Source organism: Panthera tigris, chromosome X (genome assembly GCF_018350195.1).
Source record: "Panthera tigris isolate Pti1 chromosome X, P.tigris_Pti1_mat1.1, whole genome shotgun sequence".
NCBI lineage: Eukaryota > Metazoa > Chordata > Mammalia > Carnivora > Felidae > Panthera > Panthera tigris.
The window spans coordinates 81,912,067-81,930,702 of NC_056677.1; the positions used below are offsets into that span (position 1 = coordinate 81,912,067).

Here is an 18,636-nt window from a genome sequence, read left to right on the forward strand (position 1 = left end):
AGGGGACTTGTCTTGCAAGACAGAGGGATAAATATCATCTTCAAGCAAGATGGGAGTTAGGAGAAATGGGTAGGGTTGCCAGATTTAACAACAACAAAAATCCAGTTAAATTTGAAATTCAGATAAACAATGAAATTTTGTTTTAATGTAATTGTGTTCCAATTATTTCATTGGACATATTTATACTCAAAAATAGCTCTTTTTTCTGAAATTCAAGTTTATCTAGGCATTCTATGTTTTTTTTTTTCCTGGAAATCTTAGAATTGGTCCACCTTTTCAAGATAGAGGAATTGGGGGAGATGGGATCTCAAGACAGAGATGGAAGTCCCTTTATATGCTACCAAGGATGCCTTCTGACTTTCGTATTTTGCTTTAAATTGGTAAATTCTCATTCTCTTAGCCTTTCATTTTCTCTCTCCCATACATCAGTGGTACTCAGCAAGAATCAGCAGATTCTAGATAATTGCTATGTCCCCCAAATCCTCTCAATTACTCGAGATATTACATTTTCACATACATTCCTTTTCACTAGTATCACTGGTGAAAGTTTTAACAATTGTACTACTATAGCATGCCAGGGACTACCTACTACCAGTATTTTACCAACTACCAGTGAATGACAGGATCCTCATTTTCTGCTTCCCAAACCCTGTTTTTGGAGTCTGTTTCCTAGGACTACTCCTGATAACACTTGTCTTAGGTAAGGTTCTGGGAGAAAATGATTATGAGATGGAGATTTGTTTGTAGGTAATTTATAGGGGCATGCTCAAAAGAATAACACTGTGAGGTAGTTAGGGAAGCAGGATTAGCAGAGAAATCGAACTGTGATACAGTTATAACAAAGGTCTCAGTTGATCCCGTGGGGAGCTCTGAAACTAAGATGGCCTTTTACAGTTGCCCAAAATTGAAACGGGAGGCTTTGGCCTTAGTATTTAACTACATAAACCCACAAATGGTTGCTGCTTGCCCCTAGAAGAGGGCATGATCTTAGGAAACACAGTTCCCTTCAGACAAGGTCAATACCCAAAAGTTGGGGAAATGGGTGCCTTTGTCCTGAGATATTGGGGCAGGGGTGAGGAATGGTTCTGGGCAGCACCAACATAGTATCCATTACAACAAATTTATCTCCACTGACTATCTCTTATCTGTTCTATCAATCTATGGAATTAAAAAATTTTTTTCAATTATTTCCCTCTTTACCACAGTGTCTCTTCTCTTTTGTATTCCTTGCAATCTAATCTTCGCTTATTTTTTATTTACTTAGTTCTGTCAGTTTTTGTTTCACATTTTTCTGTTGTCTATTTCTGGGTTCTCTTTGTGAATTTATGCTGTATATCAAAGCCCTTAAATGTTTTCTTTCTTTCAGCTCATTTTAAAATACTGAGATAGTTTTCATTTACTTTGTTATCTTCATTTTTCTGGTGTGTTCACATTCTGCAGGTCTGGCCTTCCAAGGTGCTACTCACACCTTTAGAGGTTTATTTTGCTGTCATAAGACTTCCTTGGATCTGCTTTCTCTGGATTCTTCCCCTATCCACTACTATTTTTACTTTCTCTTACCCTTACCCAGTGTTTTGTACTATTCAATTTTGTTTCTGAAACTAGCAGTTTTCTTTGTGTATGTGGGTTTGTTCTTCTGGAGGAAAACACTATGCTGGATCATTCTGAAATCAAGGACCTAGTTCACCACAGCACTCTTTGATCTCTTGCTGATTCTGTGTAGTTTTTACCCACTTACCTGTAATTCAGAACCTCTGATGTCTTCTTTGAATGTTTCAGTTGCTCTCAAACCTATTTTTTTTAGTTTTATCAAGAAATGATATCTCAGATTAGAGTGGTGGCAGTGAAGATGAAGAGAATTGGACATTAAGAGAGATATTTTGGTGATACAATCAAGGAGGATTGCTTTTGGACTAATGTAAAAGTGAAGAGGTTCTCAAAAATGGTTTTGGGCTTGAGCAACTGGACGGTTTTATAGAAATGGGGAAAACTGGAAGATGAATGATTGGTAATGACAGAAGCAGGCACTCTGTGTGGTTATATTAAGTTTGAAGGACCTATTATATAGCCAAGTGAATGTATCAAAGAAATGTCTTTGAATTAAGAGGAAAAGGTCTATTTAGATGTCACTTCCTTTGGAAGCCTTTCCTGAATGCCCACTTCTCATTCCATTAATTTTGTTACCCTCCAAACCAGAGCATCCTTCAGTACTATTGTAGCCTTTATCAAATTTATATTGCAATTTCTTGTTTATTGGTCTATTTACTCTGTTAGATTGTGAGTTGTTTGTGGAATAGAATCTGTTCATTTTTTTCTCAGGTTCTTTATTGGCTGAATGGTGATAGCCAGCTCTTATTATTTGTTTAAGGCATGCATATAAAAAGGCAGTCAATTCTATTTTTTTCCTAAGACTGCAATTGTTGAAAATTATTTTCCAAATTCAGCCATAATTTGCCTCGATCTTCTATTTAATTGGGGATATACCTATGAGACTAGGTACTATTAATTTGTCTGAATATTGACTGGTAATTTGCTTAGATCACATGTGATCTTATGTCTGGATGGGTATATTTGTCTTTCAAACTAAGCATGTAATAAAAATCTCAACACTGTTTTCACATGCAATATCTTAAACTATGTCTCCTCAAATATATTTTTGTATTATCTTCTACATCCAAATGCAGGATTTAATGTTTATACCATTAAATTTAATCTTACTAGATTCAGCACTCAAATACAGAAGTAGAGTTAATTTTGGATCCTGTATATATATTTAAATATCTTGACTTATACTGTAACCTCCTTGTGCTCAGTGGCAGAAGTTGGGAGCATAGCAAATGTGCCAAAGTCAGATTCTAGGTCCTTGTCTCCAGCTTCACCTAGAAAATACTTCCCAGTTAATAGAAAATTAACTTTATTATAGAGTTAACAAAAAGTGTGTTTTGTCAAAATAGTTTTTGTTTTAAAAATTTGCAAAACCACTTTCTAGAGCAAGTCAATAGTAACTTCTCCAAGAATGTAGTTAACACCACACCCTTATCCATACCCCAACTTGCTACCCCACCTAATTTAAATGATTTTAATGTTAAAATATTGCATGATTTACACAGCGTTGATGAGATTGGGTGCTGCTAATTTTAATAAATCATTTATCTATTTAAGTTATTTGGAAAAGATCATGGTAATTTGGTGCCTTAGTAAATATTCTTATATAGTTTTGAATTCCTACCCTCCACCTTTCAACACAAAATGGACTTATGCAAAAGAATTTATCAATTCTAAAAATGCTTACAATTCAATTGATCTTTACTTTCTGTGAAAACAAGCTGCATTTTTTTTTTGCCATGTTCAGAAAAGAAATTTAGCCATTTTTTGTGGCTAATTCCAGTCTATTTGCTACTCTGGTTCTTCTTTTCCTTCTCCTTTCACTAGTATACCAGATGTGTTAAAAAGAAGGGCAGTAGTATTGTAGTAGTAGCAAATAATCTTATACCAACAGTCTCATGGAATAAAAGTTAGTTTGGGATCTAACTACCTTTCAGACTATTCATTCAACCTGGTATAAACCCAAACAATCATATTATGCTTCAGCTCCTATTTAACGTTTCAGTGAAATCTCAAGAAAAAACACTGTTAAAAGTCCCACCTATGTGCAGATACAACACCGTCTAAATTTATTTACTTTTTTGAATAAGATTCCTTTTTTGGATATGAATACTATAGCCTATTTTTCCTATTTCTAATGACTCCATGTTGGATTCTGATGGTATTGCCACAAGGTCACACAGTCGACTTGATAGTACAACTGAGACCAGAATCCTGGGATTTGAATTCCCAGGATTACTCTTTCTACTATACCATGGTGATGCTCAAATGCTTACAGGAAGTGCTTATCATATAAAAGGGAGCACCAGAGTAAAAAAAAAAAAAGTATGAAAGAGTTTCAAGGTAATGCACCCTCACAGCCCTTTCCACTTATAAATTCTTTCTTCTTCAGTTTCAAGTGTTTAGTTCGTCACATTTTTAAACTTAAAACTGAACTCCAGTCTGAATATCAGCTTCTCATAAGCAAGATGTAGAATAAATGGAGTTGTTACAACTTTACACTGTGATCTCCTGAGAGGTCCTGAGAGGTTTCATTATTTCCACTCTCACTCCCAAAATAAAATCATCTTTGGCTGGGAAATGATCATTTACATAAAACAATCTGTAGAAATTAAAACACTTTAATATAATATAAACATTTCCAGAATATAGACTGATTTTGTATCAGTACTTTTTGAGAGCTTTTTAAAACTATATATCATCTAACCTTATTACAGACAGTTTCATTTTCCACTTTTAGAACTAGAAAATACAAAAATACACTGCAAATTAGATTTAACAAACAAAAAAAAACTGATCTAAATTGCTTCATACATTTTTCTTAGAGAAAATCAAAAAACAAACACACAATAACAATAAAATACCAACACTAACACAAACCCAAACAAGGAATGGATTTTGTAATGCCTAGTAATTCTCTCATTTAAAATAAATTAATCTTTCATGGGCAAATAATTCACCACTACAGCAATTTGATGAATAGAAGTAGAGACAACCTCATTAAGCAAAATTACATTTTATATAAGAAATGTAATTTTTTAAAGAAAATGAGAAAAAAACTAACTTGAGGAAAAGGCATATTGAATACTTTTACTCCACTTGGCTTTTGTTAGAGGTTAAAGTTAACTGTTCACTTAGGAAGCATTCAAGTAACATAAATTTTATGAAATCAGACTTTTCAACTTATTTCTTCAATTCAACTTTAAGGGAACAAAACTAAAAAGTTCAAAATCCAAGCATAGACTCCTCCCAAAGCATTGTCTTTCTTCAACAGATTTCCTTTTCTTTTCTGTTCTTGTGTTCTTATGTTCTTCTTTCTCAGAGGCTAGATTTATGCTTGTTTCTTCTTTCAATTCAATTTCAATTTTTACACCCCCTAAAACTAAGCTTTCCTGAATAGCCAATGATCATATCTACCTATGCTTTTCTTCACTGGCTGTTCTTGTTTTTGTCTAAATCCATTTTCTAAACTGATTTCTTCATTTCATCCTTGGGTAAACAAAATGAAATTCCTAAAACAGACTCATCCCAAAACATTGACTCTCTGTCTTTTCTTCAACAGAATTCTTTTTCTCTCATGTTCTGGTTGTGTTCTTATGTTCTTCTTATGTTCTTTCTCAGTATATTTAAGCTTGTTTGTTTCTTCTTTCAATTCAATTTCAAATTATAAACACAAAAACTAAGCTTTCTGGAGCTGACACTAACTATATCCACTGCTCTTTTTCTTCTGGATGTTCCTGTCTTTGTCTAAATCTATAACTGATTTCTTCAATTCATCCTTGGGTAAACAAAACTAAAAATTCAAAATCCAAGAATAGATTCATCCCAAAGCATTTCCTCTTCTGTCTTTTCTTCAACAGGTTTCTTTTTCCCTTTCTTGTGCTTACGTTCTTCTTTCTCAGTGGGCACACCATGGCTTTTTTTCTTTTTTCGATGTTTAAGCTTTCCTGAACTGACGCTGACTTGATCTCCCTTTCTTTTCCTTTGTCGGATGCTCTTGTCCTTGTCTAGATTTGTATCACCATAACTCTTTTTCCTTTTATGCTTCGATTGCTCTTGCTCTGACCTGTCTTCACCTTCTTCCAGGTGCCTTCTTCTCTTCTGATGTCTTCGTTTGTGACCTGCTTTATGGTCACTGGTATTGTTTTCTGAGAGGTGCTTGTAAACTTCAGATTCTACACTGTATGAGCCAAAGTTATTTTCTTGCTGACTAAGGCTCAGGGGTACTGGCTTTTCTGGAAAACAGTCTCTGATGGGTTGACAGGAAGATATAGAGTCTAGTTTCTGTATGCTGTCATGAGCTGGTAAGCAATGAGGTAACTGGTTTTCCACTACTTGGGAAATACTGTATGATCCTGTATAAGCGTGGGAAGTCTCAAATGGGACTTTTTGCTCAAAAATTCTATGTTTGGGTCTGAAATCAACCTTTTCTTTGTACTTATGGATTTCTATAGAGCTATCACTAACCTTTCTGAAGCAAGTCTTTGGCTCTAGTCCTCTGGCTTTCTGCACTTTGATGTAATCTTCTAGCTCATCTTGGAAAGAATCATAAGTTCTGTTTGAATGAACTGGTAACCAATAATGCAACTTGCTTTCCACTGGTGAAATATTATATGGTTGTTGGTAAGTCTGGGAAGTCTCAAGTGAAAATCTTTGCTCAAACATTTGTTGTCTGGGTCCAGAGTCAATTTCTCTGTACCCATGGGTCTCTATAGAGTTCTCTCTTATCTTTCTGAAACAAAACTTTGGATCTAGTCCTCTCGCTTTCTGCACTTTGATGTAATCTTCCAGTTCATCTTGGAAAGAGTCATATGTCTTCTTTGAATGAGCTGGTAAACAATGAGGTAAATGGTTTTCTGCTGTTTGTGAAATACTGTATGATCCTGGGTATGTCCAGAAAGTCTCACATGGGAGTCTCTGTTCAAACATTGTATGTGTGGATCTAGAATCAACTACTTCCCTGTACCAACGGGCTTCCAAAGAACTCTCTTCCATCTTCCTGAAACAAATCTTGGGCTCTGGTCCTCTGGATTTCTGCATTTTGATGTAATCTTCACATTCATCTTGGTAAGAGTCTTGTGTCTTCTTGGGATTCTTCACTAGACTGATAACAATGGATTCTCTGCAAAGAAAACAGTAGAAAGTTCTTGTTACTAGGCTATTTTATTCTGAATACTTTCTTTATTTTAAAAAGATTAGTCTGGAAAAAAACAACAACAAAAGTCCAAACAAATATTAAAAGCTTACTTCAATATAAACGCTGTAAATCATCACTTTTTATGCTAAAAAGAAGCAGCAGGAACAGTCATATTTCTCAGGCACCTCACAATTTTTTAAATAAAAAAAAAAATTTCAGGGCTGAGATGAAAGGGAAGATGGGTACAAACATGCAGACATAGCTGATACTGCCTTAGTACTAAACATGTAAGACATGTTGGGATATGTGGGAAAGAACAAATAATATTTAATGCCCTGAGGATTGTCTGATTTGAATGTCACATTATTTTAAAAGTTTTAATTAGTTCTTTGTATAGAGCTATAAGTGTAATGGATATTTGTTCTGGAACCCTGAGATTTTATTTTATTTTATTTTATTTTATTTTTTTATTTTCATTTTTCCTTTATTTATTATTTTTTTCAATATATGAAGTTTATTGTCAAATTGGTTTCCATACAACACCCAGTGCTCATCCCAAAAGGTGCCCTCCTCAATACCCATCACCCACCCTCCCCTCCCTCCCACCCCCCATCAACCTTCAGTTTGTTCTCAGTTTTTAAGAGTCTCTTATGCTTTGGCTCTCTCCCACTCTAACCTCTTTTTTTTCCCTTCCCCTCCCCCATGGGTTTCTGTTAGTTTCTCAGGATCCACATAAGAGTGAAAACATATGGTATCTGTCTTTCTCTGTATGGCTTATTTCACTTAGCATCACACTCTCCAGTTCCATCCATGTTGCTACATATGGCCATATTTCATTCTTTCTCATTGCCACGTAGTACTCCATTGTGTATATAAACCACAATTTCTTGATTGGGAGGGAAGATGGCGGCGTAGGAGGACGCTGGGCTCACCGCGCGTCCTGCTGATCACTTAGATTCCACCTACACCTGCCTAAATAACCCAGAAAACCGCCAGAGGATTAGCAGAACGGAGTCTCCAGAGCCAAGCCCAGACGAGAGGCCCACAGAAGAGGGTAGGAAGGGCGGCGAGGCGGTGCGCGCTCCACGGACTGGTGGGAGGGAGCCGGGGCGGAGGGGCGGCTCACCAGCCAAGCAGAGCCCCCGGGTCAGGCTGGCAAAAGCGGAGGGGCCTGACGGGCTGTGTTCTGACAGCAAGCGCGACTTAGCATCTGGGAGGTCATAAGTTAACAGCTCTGCTCAGAAAGTGGGAAGGGTGGAGAACAAAGGGAGGGAGAGCTGCTGAGCCCCCGGACGGCAGAGCTCAGCTTGGCGGGGAACAAAGGCGCTCGCCAGCGCCATCTCCCCCGCCCATCCCCCAGCCAAAATCCCAAAGAGAACCAGTTCCTGCCAGGGAACTTATTCACTCCGCGCAAACACCCAACTCTGTGCTTCTGCGGAGCCAAACCTCCGGCAGCGGATCTGACTCCCTCCCGCTGCCACAGGGCCCCTCCTGAAGTGGATCACCTAAGGAGAAGCGAGCTAAGCCTGCCCCTCCGGCCCCCATGCACCTTGCCTACCCACCCCAGCTAATACGCCAGATCCCCAGCACCACAAGCCTGGCAGTGTGCAAGTAGCCCAGACGGGCCACGCCACCCCACAGTGAATCCCGCCCCTAGGAGAGGGGAAGAGAAGGCACATACCAGTCTGACTGTGGCCCCAGCTGTGGGCTGGGGGCAGACATCAGGTCTGACTGTGGCCTCGCCCACCAACTCCAGTTATACACCACAGCACAGGGGAAGTGCCCTGCAGGTCCTCACCACTCCAGGGACTATCCAAAATGACCAAACGGAAGAATTCCCCTCAGAAGAATCTCCAGGAAATAACAACAGCTAATGAACTGATCAAAAAGGATTTAAATAATATAACAGAAAGTGAATTTAGAATAATAGTCATAAAATTAATCGCTGGGCTTGAAAACAGTATAGAGGACAGCAGAGAATCTCTTGCCACAGAGATCAAGGGACTAAGGAACAGTCACGAGGAGCTGAAAAGCGATTTAAACGAAATGCAAAACAAAATGGAAACAACGACAGCTTGGATTGAAGAGGCAGAGGAGAGAATAGGTGAACTAGAAGATAAAGTTATGGAAAAAGAGGAAGCTGAGAGAAAGAGACACAAAAAAATCCAGGAGTATGAGGGGAAAATTAGAGAACTAAGTGATACACTAAAAAGAAATAATATACGCATAATTGGTATCCCAGAGGAGGAAGAGAGAGGGAAAGGTGCTGAAGGGGTACTTGAAGAAATTATAGCTGAGAACTTCCCTGAACTGGGGAAGGAAAAAGGCATTGAAATCCAAGAGGCACAGAGAACTCCCTTCAGACGTAACTTGAATCGATCTTCTGCAAGACATATCATAGTGAAACTGGCAAAATACAAGGATAAAGAGAAAATTCTGAAAGCAGCAAGGGATAAACGTGCCCTCCCATATAAAGGGAGACCTATAAGACTCGTGACTGATCTCTCTTTTGAAATTTGGCAGGCCAGAAAGGCTTGGCACGATATCTTCAGTGTGCTAAACAGAAAAAATATGCAGCCAAGAATCCTTTATCCAGCAAGTCTGTCATTTAGAATAGAAGGAGAGATAAAGGTCTTCCCAAACAAACAAAAACTGAAGGAATTTGTCACCACTAAACCAGCCCTACAAGAGATCCTAAGGGGGATCCTGTGAGACAAAGTACCAGAGACATCACTACAAGCATAAAACATACAGACATCAAAATGACTCTAAACCCGTATCTTTCTATAATAACACTGAATGTAAATGGATTAAATGCGCCAACCAAAAGACATAGGGTATCAGAATGGATAAAAAAACAAGACCCATCTATTTGCTGTCTACAAGAGACTCATTTTAGATCTGAGGACACCTTTAGATTGAGAGTGAGGGGATGGAGAACTATTTATCATGCTACTGGAAGCCAAAAGAAAGCTGGAGTAGCCATACTTATATCAGACAAACTAGACTTTAAATTAAAGGCTGTAACGAGAGATGAAGAAGGGCATTATCTAATAATTACAGGGCCTATCCATCAGGAAGAGCTAACAATTATAAATGTCTATGCGCCGAATACCGGAGCCCCCAGATATATAAAACAATTACTCATAAACATAAGCAAACTTATGGATAAGAATGTGGTCATTGCAGGGGACTTTAACACCCCACTTACAGAAATGGATAGATCATCTAGACACACAGTCAATAAAGAAACAAGGGCCCTGAATGATACATTGGATCAGATGGACTTGACAGATATATTTAGAACTCTGCATCCCAAAGCAACAGAATATACTTTCTCCTCGAGTGCACATGGAACATTCTCCAAGATAGATCACCTACTGGGTCACAAAACAGCCCTTCATAAGTTTACAAGAATTGAAATTATACCATGCATACTTTCAGACCACAATGCTATGAAGCTTGAAATCGAACACAGGAAAAAGTCTGGAAAACCTCCAAAAGCATGGAGGTTAAAGAACACCCTACTAACGAATGAGTGGGTCAACCAGGCAATTAGAGAAGAAATTTAAAAATATATGGAAACAAACGAAAATGAAAATACAACAATCCAAATGCTTTGGGACGCAGCGAAGGCAGTCCTGAGAGGAAAATACATTGCAATCCAGGCCTATCTCAAGAAACAAGAAAAATCCCAAATACAAAATCTAACAGCACACCTAAAGGAAATAGAAGCAGAACAGCAAAGGCAGCCTAAACCCAGCAGAAGAAGAGAAATAATAAAGATCAGAGCAGAAATAAACAATATAGAATGTAAAAAAAACTGTAGAGCAGATCAACGAAACCAAGAGTTGGTTTTTTGAAAAAATAAATAAAATTGACAAACCTCTAGCCAGGCTTCTCAAAAAGAAAAGGGAGATGACCCAAATAGATAAAATCATGAATGAAAATGGAATTATGACAACCAATCCCTCAGAGATACAAACAATTATCAGGGAATACTATGAAAAATTATATGCCAACAAATTGGACAACCTGGAAGAAATGGACAAATTCCTAAACACCCACACTCTTCCAAAACTCAATCAGGAGGAAATAGAAAGCTTGAACAGACCCATAACCAGCGAAGATATTGAATCGGCTATCAAAAATCTCCCAACAAATAAAAGTCCATGACCAGATGGCTTCCCAGGGGAGTTCTACCAGACGTTTAAAGCAGAGATAATACCTATCCTTCTCAAGCTATTCCAAGAAATAGAAAGGGAAGGAAAACTTCCAGACTCATTCTAGGAAGCCAGTATGACTTTGATTCCTAAACCAGACAGAGACCCAGTAAAAAAAGAGAACTACAGGCCAATATCCCTGATGAATATGGATGCAAAAATTCCCAATAAGATACTAGCAAATCGAATTCAACGGCATATAAAAAGAATTATTCACCATGATCAAGTGGGATTCATTCCTGGGATGCAGGGCTGGTTCAACATTCGCAAATCGATCAACGTGATACATCACATTAATAAAAAAAAAGAGAAGAGCCATATGATCCTGTCAATCGATGCAGAAAAGGCCTTTGACAAAATCCAGCACCCTTTCTTAATAAAAACCCTTGAGAAAGTCAGGATAGAAGGAACATACTTAAAGATCATAAAAGCCATTTATGAAAAGCTCACAGCTAACATCATCCTCAACGGGGAAAAACTGAGAGCTTTTTCCCTGTGATCAGGAACACGACAGGGGTGCCCACTCTCACCGCTGTTGTTTAACATAGTGCTGGAAGTTCTAGCATCAGCAATCAGACAACAAAAGGAAATCAAAGGCATCAAAATTGGCAAAGATGAAGTCAAGCTTTCGCTTTTTGCAGATGACATGATATTATACATGGAAAATCCGATAGACTCCACAAAAAGTCTCCTAGAACTGATACATGAATTCAGCAAAGTTGCAGGATACAAAATCAATGTACAGAAATCAGTTGCATTCTTATACACTAACAATGAAACAACAGAAAGACAAATAAAGAAACTGATCTCATTCACAATTGCACCAAGAAGCATAAAATACCTAGGAATAAACCTAACCAAAGATGTAAAAGATCTGTATGCTGAAAACTATAGAAAGCTTATGCAGGTAATTGAAGAAGATATAAAGAAATGGAAAGACATTCCCTGCTCATGGATTGGAAGAATAAATATTGTCAAAATGTCAATACTACCCAAAGCTATCTACACATTCAATGCAATCCCAATCAAAATTGCACCAGCATTCTTCTCAAATCTAGAACAAGCCATCCTAAAATTCATATGGAACCACAAAAGGCCCCGAATTGCCAAAGTAATTTTGAACAAGAACACCAAAGCAGGAGGCATCACAATCCCAGACTTTAGCCTCTACTACAAAGCTGTAATCATCAAGACAGCATGGTATTGGCATAAAAACAGACACATAGACCAATGGAATAGAATAGAAACCCCAGAACTAGACCCACAAACGTATGGCCAACTCATCTTTGACAAAGCAAGAAAGAACATCCAATGGAAAAAAGACAGTCTCTTTAACAAATGGTGCTGGGAGAACTGGACAGCAACATGCAGAAGGTTGAAACTAGACCACTTTCTCACACCATTCACAAAAATAAACTCAAAATGGATAAAGGACCTGAATGTGAGACAGGAAACCATCAAAACCTTAGAGGAGAAAGCAGGAAAAGACCTCTCTGACCTTAGCCGTAGCAATCTCTTACTCGGCACATCCCCAAAGGTTAGGGAATTAAAAGCAAAAGTGAATTACTGGGACCTTATGAAGATAAAAAGCTTCTGCACAGCAAAGGAAACAACCAACAAAACTAAAAGGCAACCAACGGAATGGGAAAAGATATTTGCAAATGACATATCGGACAAAGGGCTAGTATCCAAAATCTATAAAGAGCTCATCAAACTCCACACACGAAAAACAAATAACCCAGTGAAGAAATGGGCAGAAAACATGAATAGACACTTCTCTAAAGAAGACATCTGGATGGCCAACAGGCACATGAAAAGATGTTCAACGTCGCTCCTTATCAGGGAAATACAAATCAAAACCACACTCAGATATCACCTCACGCCAGTCAGAGTGGCCAAAATGAACAAATCAGGAGACTATAGATGCTGGAGAGGATGTGGAGAAACGGGAACCCTCTTGCACTCTTGGTGGGAATGTAAATTGGTGCAGCCGCTCTGGAAAGCAGTGTGGAGGTTCCTCAGAAAATTAAAAATAGACCTACCCTATGACCCAGCAGTAGCACTGCTAGGAATTTACCCAAGGGATACAGGAGTACTGATGCATAGGGGCACTTGTACCCCAATGTTTATAGCAGCACTCTTAACAATAGCCAAATTATGGAAAGAGCCTAAATGTCCATCAACTGATGAATGGATAAAGAAATTGTGGTTTATATACACAATGGAATACTACGTGGCAATGAGAAAGAATGAAATATGGCCTTTTGTAGCAACGTGGATGGAACTGGAGAGTGTGATGCTAAGTGAAATAAGCCATACAGAGAAAGACAGATACCATATGGTTTCACTCTTATGTGGATCCTGAGAAACTTAACAGAAACCCATGGGGGAGGGGAAGGAAAAAAAAAAAGAGGTTAGAGTGGGAGAGAGCCAAAGCATAAGAGACTGTTAAAAACTGAGAACAAACTGAGGGTTGATGGGGGGTCGGAGGGAGGGCAGGGTGGGTGATGGGTATTGAGGAGGGCACCTTTTGGGATGAGCACTGGGTGTTGTATGGAAACCAATTTGACAGTAAATTTCATATATTAAAAAATTAAAAAATAAATAAATAAATAAATAAATAAATATATTTTTTAAAACAAACAAACAAAAAAAACACAATTTCTTTATACATTCATCAGTTGATGGACATTTAGGCGCTTTCCATAATTTGGCTATTGTTGAGAGTGCTGCTATAAACATTGGGGTACAAGTGCCCCTATGCATCAGGACTCCTGTATCGCTTGGGTAAATTCCTAGCAGTGCTATTGCTGGGTCATAGGGTAGGTCTGTTTAATTTTTTGGGGAACCTCCACACTGTTTTCCAGAGTGGCTTGGAACCCTGAGATTTTAAAAAAGAGTCTAAATGAAGGTTAATTTGCTGAATTGCACAATTTAGCTCCTACGTATTCAGACTCAAAGTAGATATTTTCAACTAGAATAAAATAATATAACAGAAACACTATGGTTTGATTTTCAAAGCAACAAACCAAAAATACAATACCCAAGTGCCCCTCTGTCCTGCTATCTGACTGATCAAGTCCCTAATTGTCTACTTAATCCTCTCCTCCTTGAAACAATAGAATAGAATGGAATAAATATTTATTGTGCTATTGTGTGCCAGGCCAGGAAACTTACATATATTTTTGTATTTCATTATAACCACTTTAAATTGGAACTGTCTAAAGTTATACACTTTTTAGAAAGACAAATCTGATATTCCAGTCCAGGTCTAACAGCAAGACCTTTGTTCATAACCACTATACCTTGCTGAAAGGATGATGACCAGATCACTGTATCCCTGGAACTAAGCCAACCTTCCAGGAATTATTTGAATTTTCATGGCTCAATGAGAATGAGAAGAACAATGCTGTTTGGTCAGAAGAGGTGCCAATTATCCAGCTCTGCAAGTATACTATCATGGCTAGAGAACTCCCTACGAGATTCCACTACCATGCACTTTGTGACAAATACCATTAACTGTATCACTTCATAGGGAAGTGAATGCCTACAAAAGTTTTGTAAAATACATGCAAGGGTACTTGACAGAAACCCTACTCTCTGGTATCACAGGAGCATTTTAGCAGAAAATACTTACTTAATTTGGTGTTCACTTCCTTGCATATGGGACCGGAACATTTCTAAAGATGTAAAGGTGATATTACAAATATGGCAAACGTAGGTCCTCATACTAAATGCTGAAAAAAGAGAGAGTCAAATTTAAGGAGGTCAATATGGACAGGAATTTACTAGAGATCATCTACAGAACTTTCCCAATTTAAAGGTAAGGCCCAGAGAGGTCAAATGACTTGGTCAAAGTAAAAGAGCAGGTCAGTAATAGAGCTAACCTCTCAGAGCCCATGTTTCTTAATTTAAAGCCCAGAATTCTTCACACTACACTACACTACACTACACTGCTTCTTTAGCCTTGGCCTCTTTCTTGAGACTATTATCTGCCTGCCTATTGTTTCTACATTGAAGTGCAGTAGACACTTCAAATTTAGTATGCCCAATTAACCTTTGCCTCTTAATCCCTTAATCAACCTCTTTTTTCTTGCCCCTAATTATCTTGCCATCCAACAAAAACATGAAATGTTCCAAAAGATTAAACAAAAGCAAAGTTTTACTCTCTTACATGAAATCACTGTAGTGCATTAATTTACCAAAAGTAATTCCCAAGACAGATATTAGAAAAGAGAGAGGTTCAGTGAGCCCCACTCTCAGGATAAAAGCTGAAAGAAAAATTCTAAAACAAAACTACTAGTTACTACTTCAAAAGAGTCAAAAACTATAGAATAGGTATGCCAGCTATTTCTCTGTTCTGCTTCTTAGGTAGAGCTGAAAGCAGAGGATGAATTAATCTTTATTTTCTTAACCTCATCATCCTTCCAATTTCTCTTTGGTCAGAAGTAGAAAATTAATAAATTTCATAAGCCAAATATAAAATAATCCCACCCTAAAGAAGAGGCAATAAATTGGTGGATGCAGTAATTTTAAGATGAAGCATGTTCATCTTTTAAATCAAACAGCAACTTAATCATTCAAATGATGCTAAATTAATCAAGGATATTGGTCTTGTCCAAGCAAATATTATTCATAGAAACAGAAGACTATTGTTAATGAGAAAGAAAGATGCAACTTTGAATAACATGAGGACTCTGCTTACTACTGACATAACTCTAGTGGGCCAAGGAGAGCTCAGCAGGTTATGCCAAAGACTGAATGAATGATTCCTTGTAACTATCCTTTCTCCCAGTGGTCTGATTTCATGCTAATCAAGTCTATTTCTGATTATAATTCGGCTTCTCATATTCTTTGATACCAAAAAAGGAATACCCTGGATGATATATCCAGGTTTTAAAAACCCTAGGAACTGAAAAAAGATATTATCCTCTCCTACCATAAATCAATACCAGAATGACAATATATTAACTTAAATTACAATGTTTCCCAGACTCCAGAATTACTTGAAGTATTATTTAAAATATAGATCCTTAAGGAGCGCATGCTCAGTTGGTTGAGCATCCGACTTCGGCTCAGGTCATGATCTCATAGTTCATGAGTTCTAGCCCCACGTTGGGCTCTGTGCTGACAGCTCAGAGCCTGGAGTCTGCTTCAGATTCTGTGTCTCCCTCTCTCTCTCTGCCCTTCCCCCACTTGTGCTCTGTCATTCTCTCTCTCTCAAAAATAAATAAACATTAAAAAATTAAAATATAGATCCCTAAGCCTCTCCCTGTAAAACATGATCCTCTGTCTCTGGGACAGGGGATTTATGTTTTAACAATACCCCAGGTAATTATTCTTAGAGAATGTGTGGGGAATACACTAAGAGAATACCTTTATAGTTCCTTGATTATTTATCAGCGTTTTCTAAGTTTGTGGTCTCGTCAGTCCCTGATTTGAGGCTGGTCAACCCTGAAGATTTTGGACTTCCTGCAAAGCTAAGGACTAAATCCAGGAGTCTGCATGTTCACAACAATCCTTTTCAAAAAATTATCAATACCCTTATTTAACAACTGTGGAAATTAAAGCTCATATTTGCTTGGCCAACACCATACATTTTGAGAACACCCAAGTTATGCAAGATAAGCAGGAATCCTGGTTTCGTCTGTGTTAATGGTGCTCAATGTTAGCTACACATTAGAATGATGTGGAAAACTTTAAAAATATTAATGTTACAGCTCCACATTGGACCATTTAAATCAGAATCTCCAGGAGCAGAACCAGGCTTTCTTACTTTTTGAAAGTGTTTTACAATAGCCATATTATGGAAAGGGCCTAAATGTCCATCAACTGATGAATGTATAAAGAAATTGTGGTTTATATACACAATGGAGTACTACGTGGCAATGAGAAAGAATGAAATATGGCCCTTTGTAGCAACGTGGATGGAACTGGAGAGTGTGATGCTAAGTGAAATAAGCCATACAGAGAAAGACAGATACGTATGTTTTCACTCTTATGTGGATCCTGAGAAACTTAACAGAAACCCATGAGGGAGGGGAAGGAAAAAAAAGAGGTTAGAGTGGGAGAGAGCCAAAGCATAAGAGACTCTTAAAAACTGAGAACTGAGGGTTGATGGGGGGTAGGAAGGAAGGGAGGGTGGGTGATGGGTATTGAGGAGGGCACCTTTTGGGATGAGCACTGGGTGTTGTACGGAAACCAATTTGACAATAAATTTCATATATTAAAAACAACAACAACAACAACAACAACAACAACAAAAATAAATAAAATAGAAAGTGTTTTAGATGATTTTTCTATACAACTGTTGTTGAGCACCACTCCCCTAAATTATCAAGCTGATGATCTTCATTATGATTATAAACTCAGATTATATTTTAGGGATTTTACATATTTGTTTAGTGCTTATAAAGAATATAGTATTCATAATGTTCTCCTCAGTTCCTCCTTTGCTTCTTCGCAGATTATATCAGGATATTATAATATACGTAATAGAGGTGTTTAGAGAAGCTTCAGGTCACATATAAAAGATACAGAGGCAGTTCTGGAACTGTAGTCTGATTACTATTACCTTAGCCTTTGTCTTTTTCATACACTGATATTCTGTGTTGTTTCCTAGATACAGACATCTCATAAAATAATATATTCAAAAAATATATCTCAAAAAATAATACATAAAAAATATACTAAATGGTATAAACCTTTTCTGTGAAGATATGAAGCCTATTTATTGGCTCCAAGATCAGAATTCCTGGTCTAATTCTCTGCAACCTGACTCCCCTGTTTCTTTTTCTTTTCCTCTTTTAAATTGAAGTGGAATTAATATATAGTGCCATATCAGTTTCAGACACACAATATAATGATTAAACAATTCTATACATTACTTAGTGCTCATCAAGATAAGTGTACTCTAAATCCTATTTATCCACTGTGTTTCTTACACTTTCTATTCTCCTATCTGAGTCTGCTCCTTGGCCCTGTCCAGCTTTATTGCCTTCAGCTCTGCTAGGACTCCTTGTTTCTGACTTTACCCAGAAACTCAAGCTTCTCTGCATCTCATACCATTCAGAATCTTCCATAACCTAACACTTGTGGGGCCCACTTTTCTCCGAATCACAGTCCTATCTCATAACTCCCCAGACTAAGATCTTTGTTTTCAAAGAATAGATTGGGGGAAATTCATGTCTTTATAGTCTAATGTTGTGGTTCTCAATCTTGGCTCTATAGCCCAATCACTTGGGGAGTTAAAAAATATAAAACAAAACACTAGTGTATAGGTTCTAGGGATTCTAATTTAATTTATTTGAGGGATGGCTTGAGCATTGAGATTTCTAAAAGCTCCCTGCATGATTCTAACATGTAGTCAAGGTGAGAACCATTGGTCTAATAGCTTAAATGAAAAGTAATCAATTGAGAGTTGCATGTAAGCAAAAATGCAACTCAATGTGGGATTTAGTTTATGAGGAAAAATTGAAAATGTCTAATTTACCTATTTTAAAATTATGACAGGAGAACAAAACATTTAAAAAAAAGTAACCTTTGTTTAGAACCTATTCTGTGATGGGTACTGCACATACTGTTTCATTTCATCCTTTGTCAATCCTGTGAAGTAGCCTTATTTTCATTTTACACCTGAGGAATCTGAGATACAATTGGGTAAATGACTTC

General features: G+C 37.6%; 1 protein-coding gene across 4 annotated transcripts in view; it reads right to left on the reverse strand.

Moving 5' to 3' along the window:
- Nucleotides 1-4,440: 4,440 nt before the first annotated feature.
- ZMAT1 (zinc finger matrin-type 1) overlaps nt 4,441-18,636 on the reverse strand; it is a 44,676-nt gene continuing 30,480 nt past the window's right edge. For all 4 annotated transcript variants that reach the window (XM_042974231.1, XM_042974232.1, XM_042974230.1 and 1 more), the window contains 2 exons: nt 14,603-14,702; nt 4,441-6,727 (listed from right to left, as the gene is read on the reverse strand). In XM_042974231.1, coding sequence (XP_042830165.1) covers nt 5,407-6,727; nt 14,603-14,702 — 1,421 coding nt within the window. In that variant the 3' untranslated portion in view covers nt 4,441-5,406. The remainder of the gene's footprint in view (nt 6,728-14,602; nt 14,703-18,636) is intronic.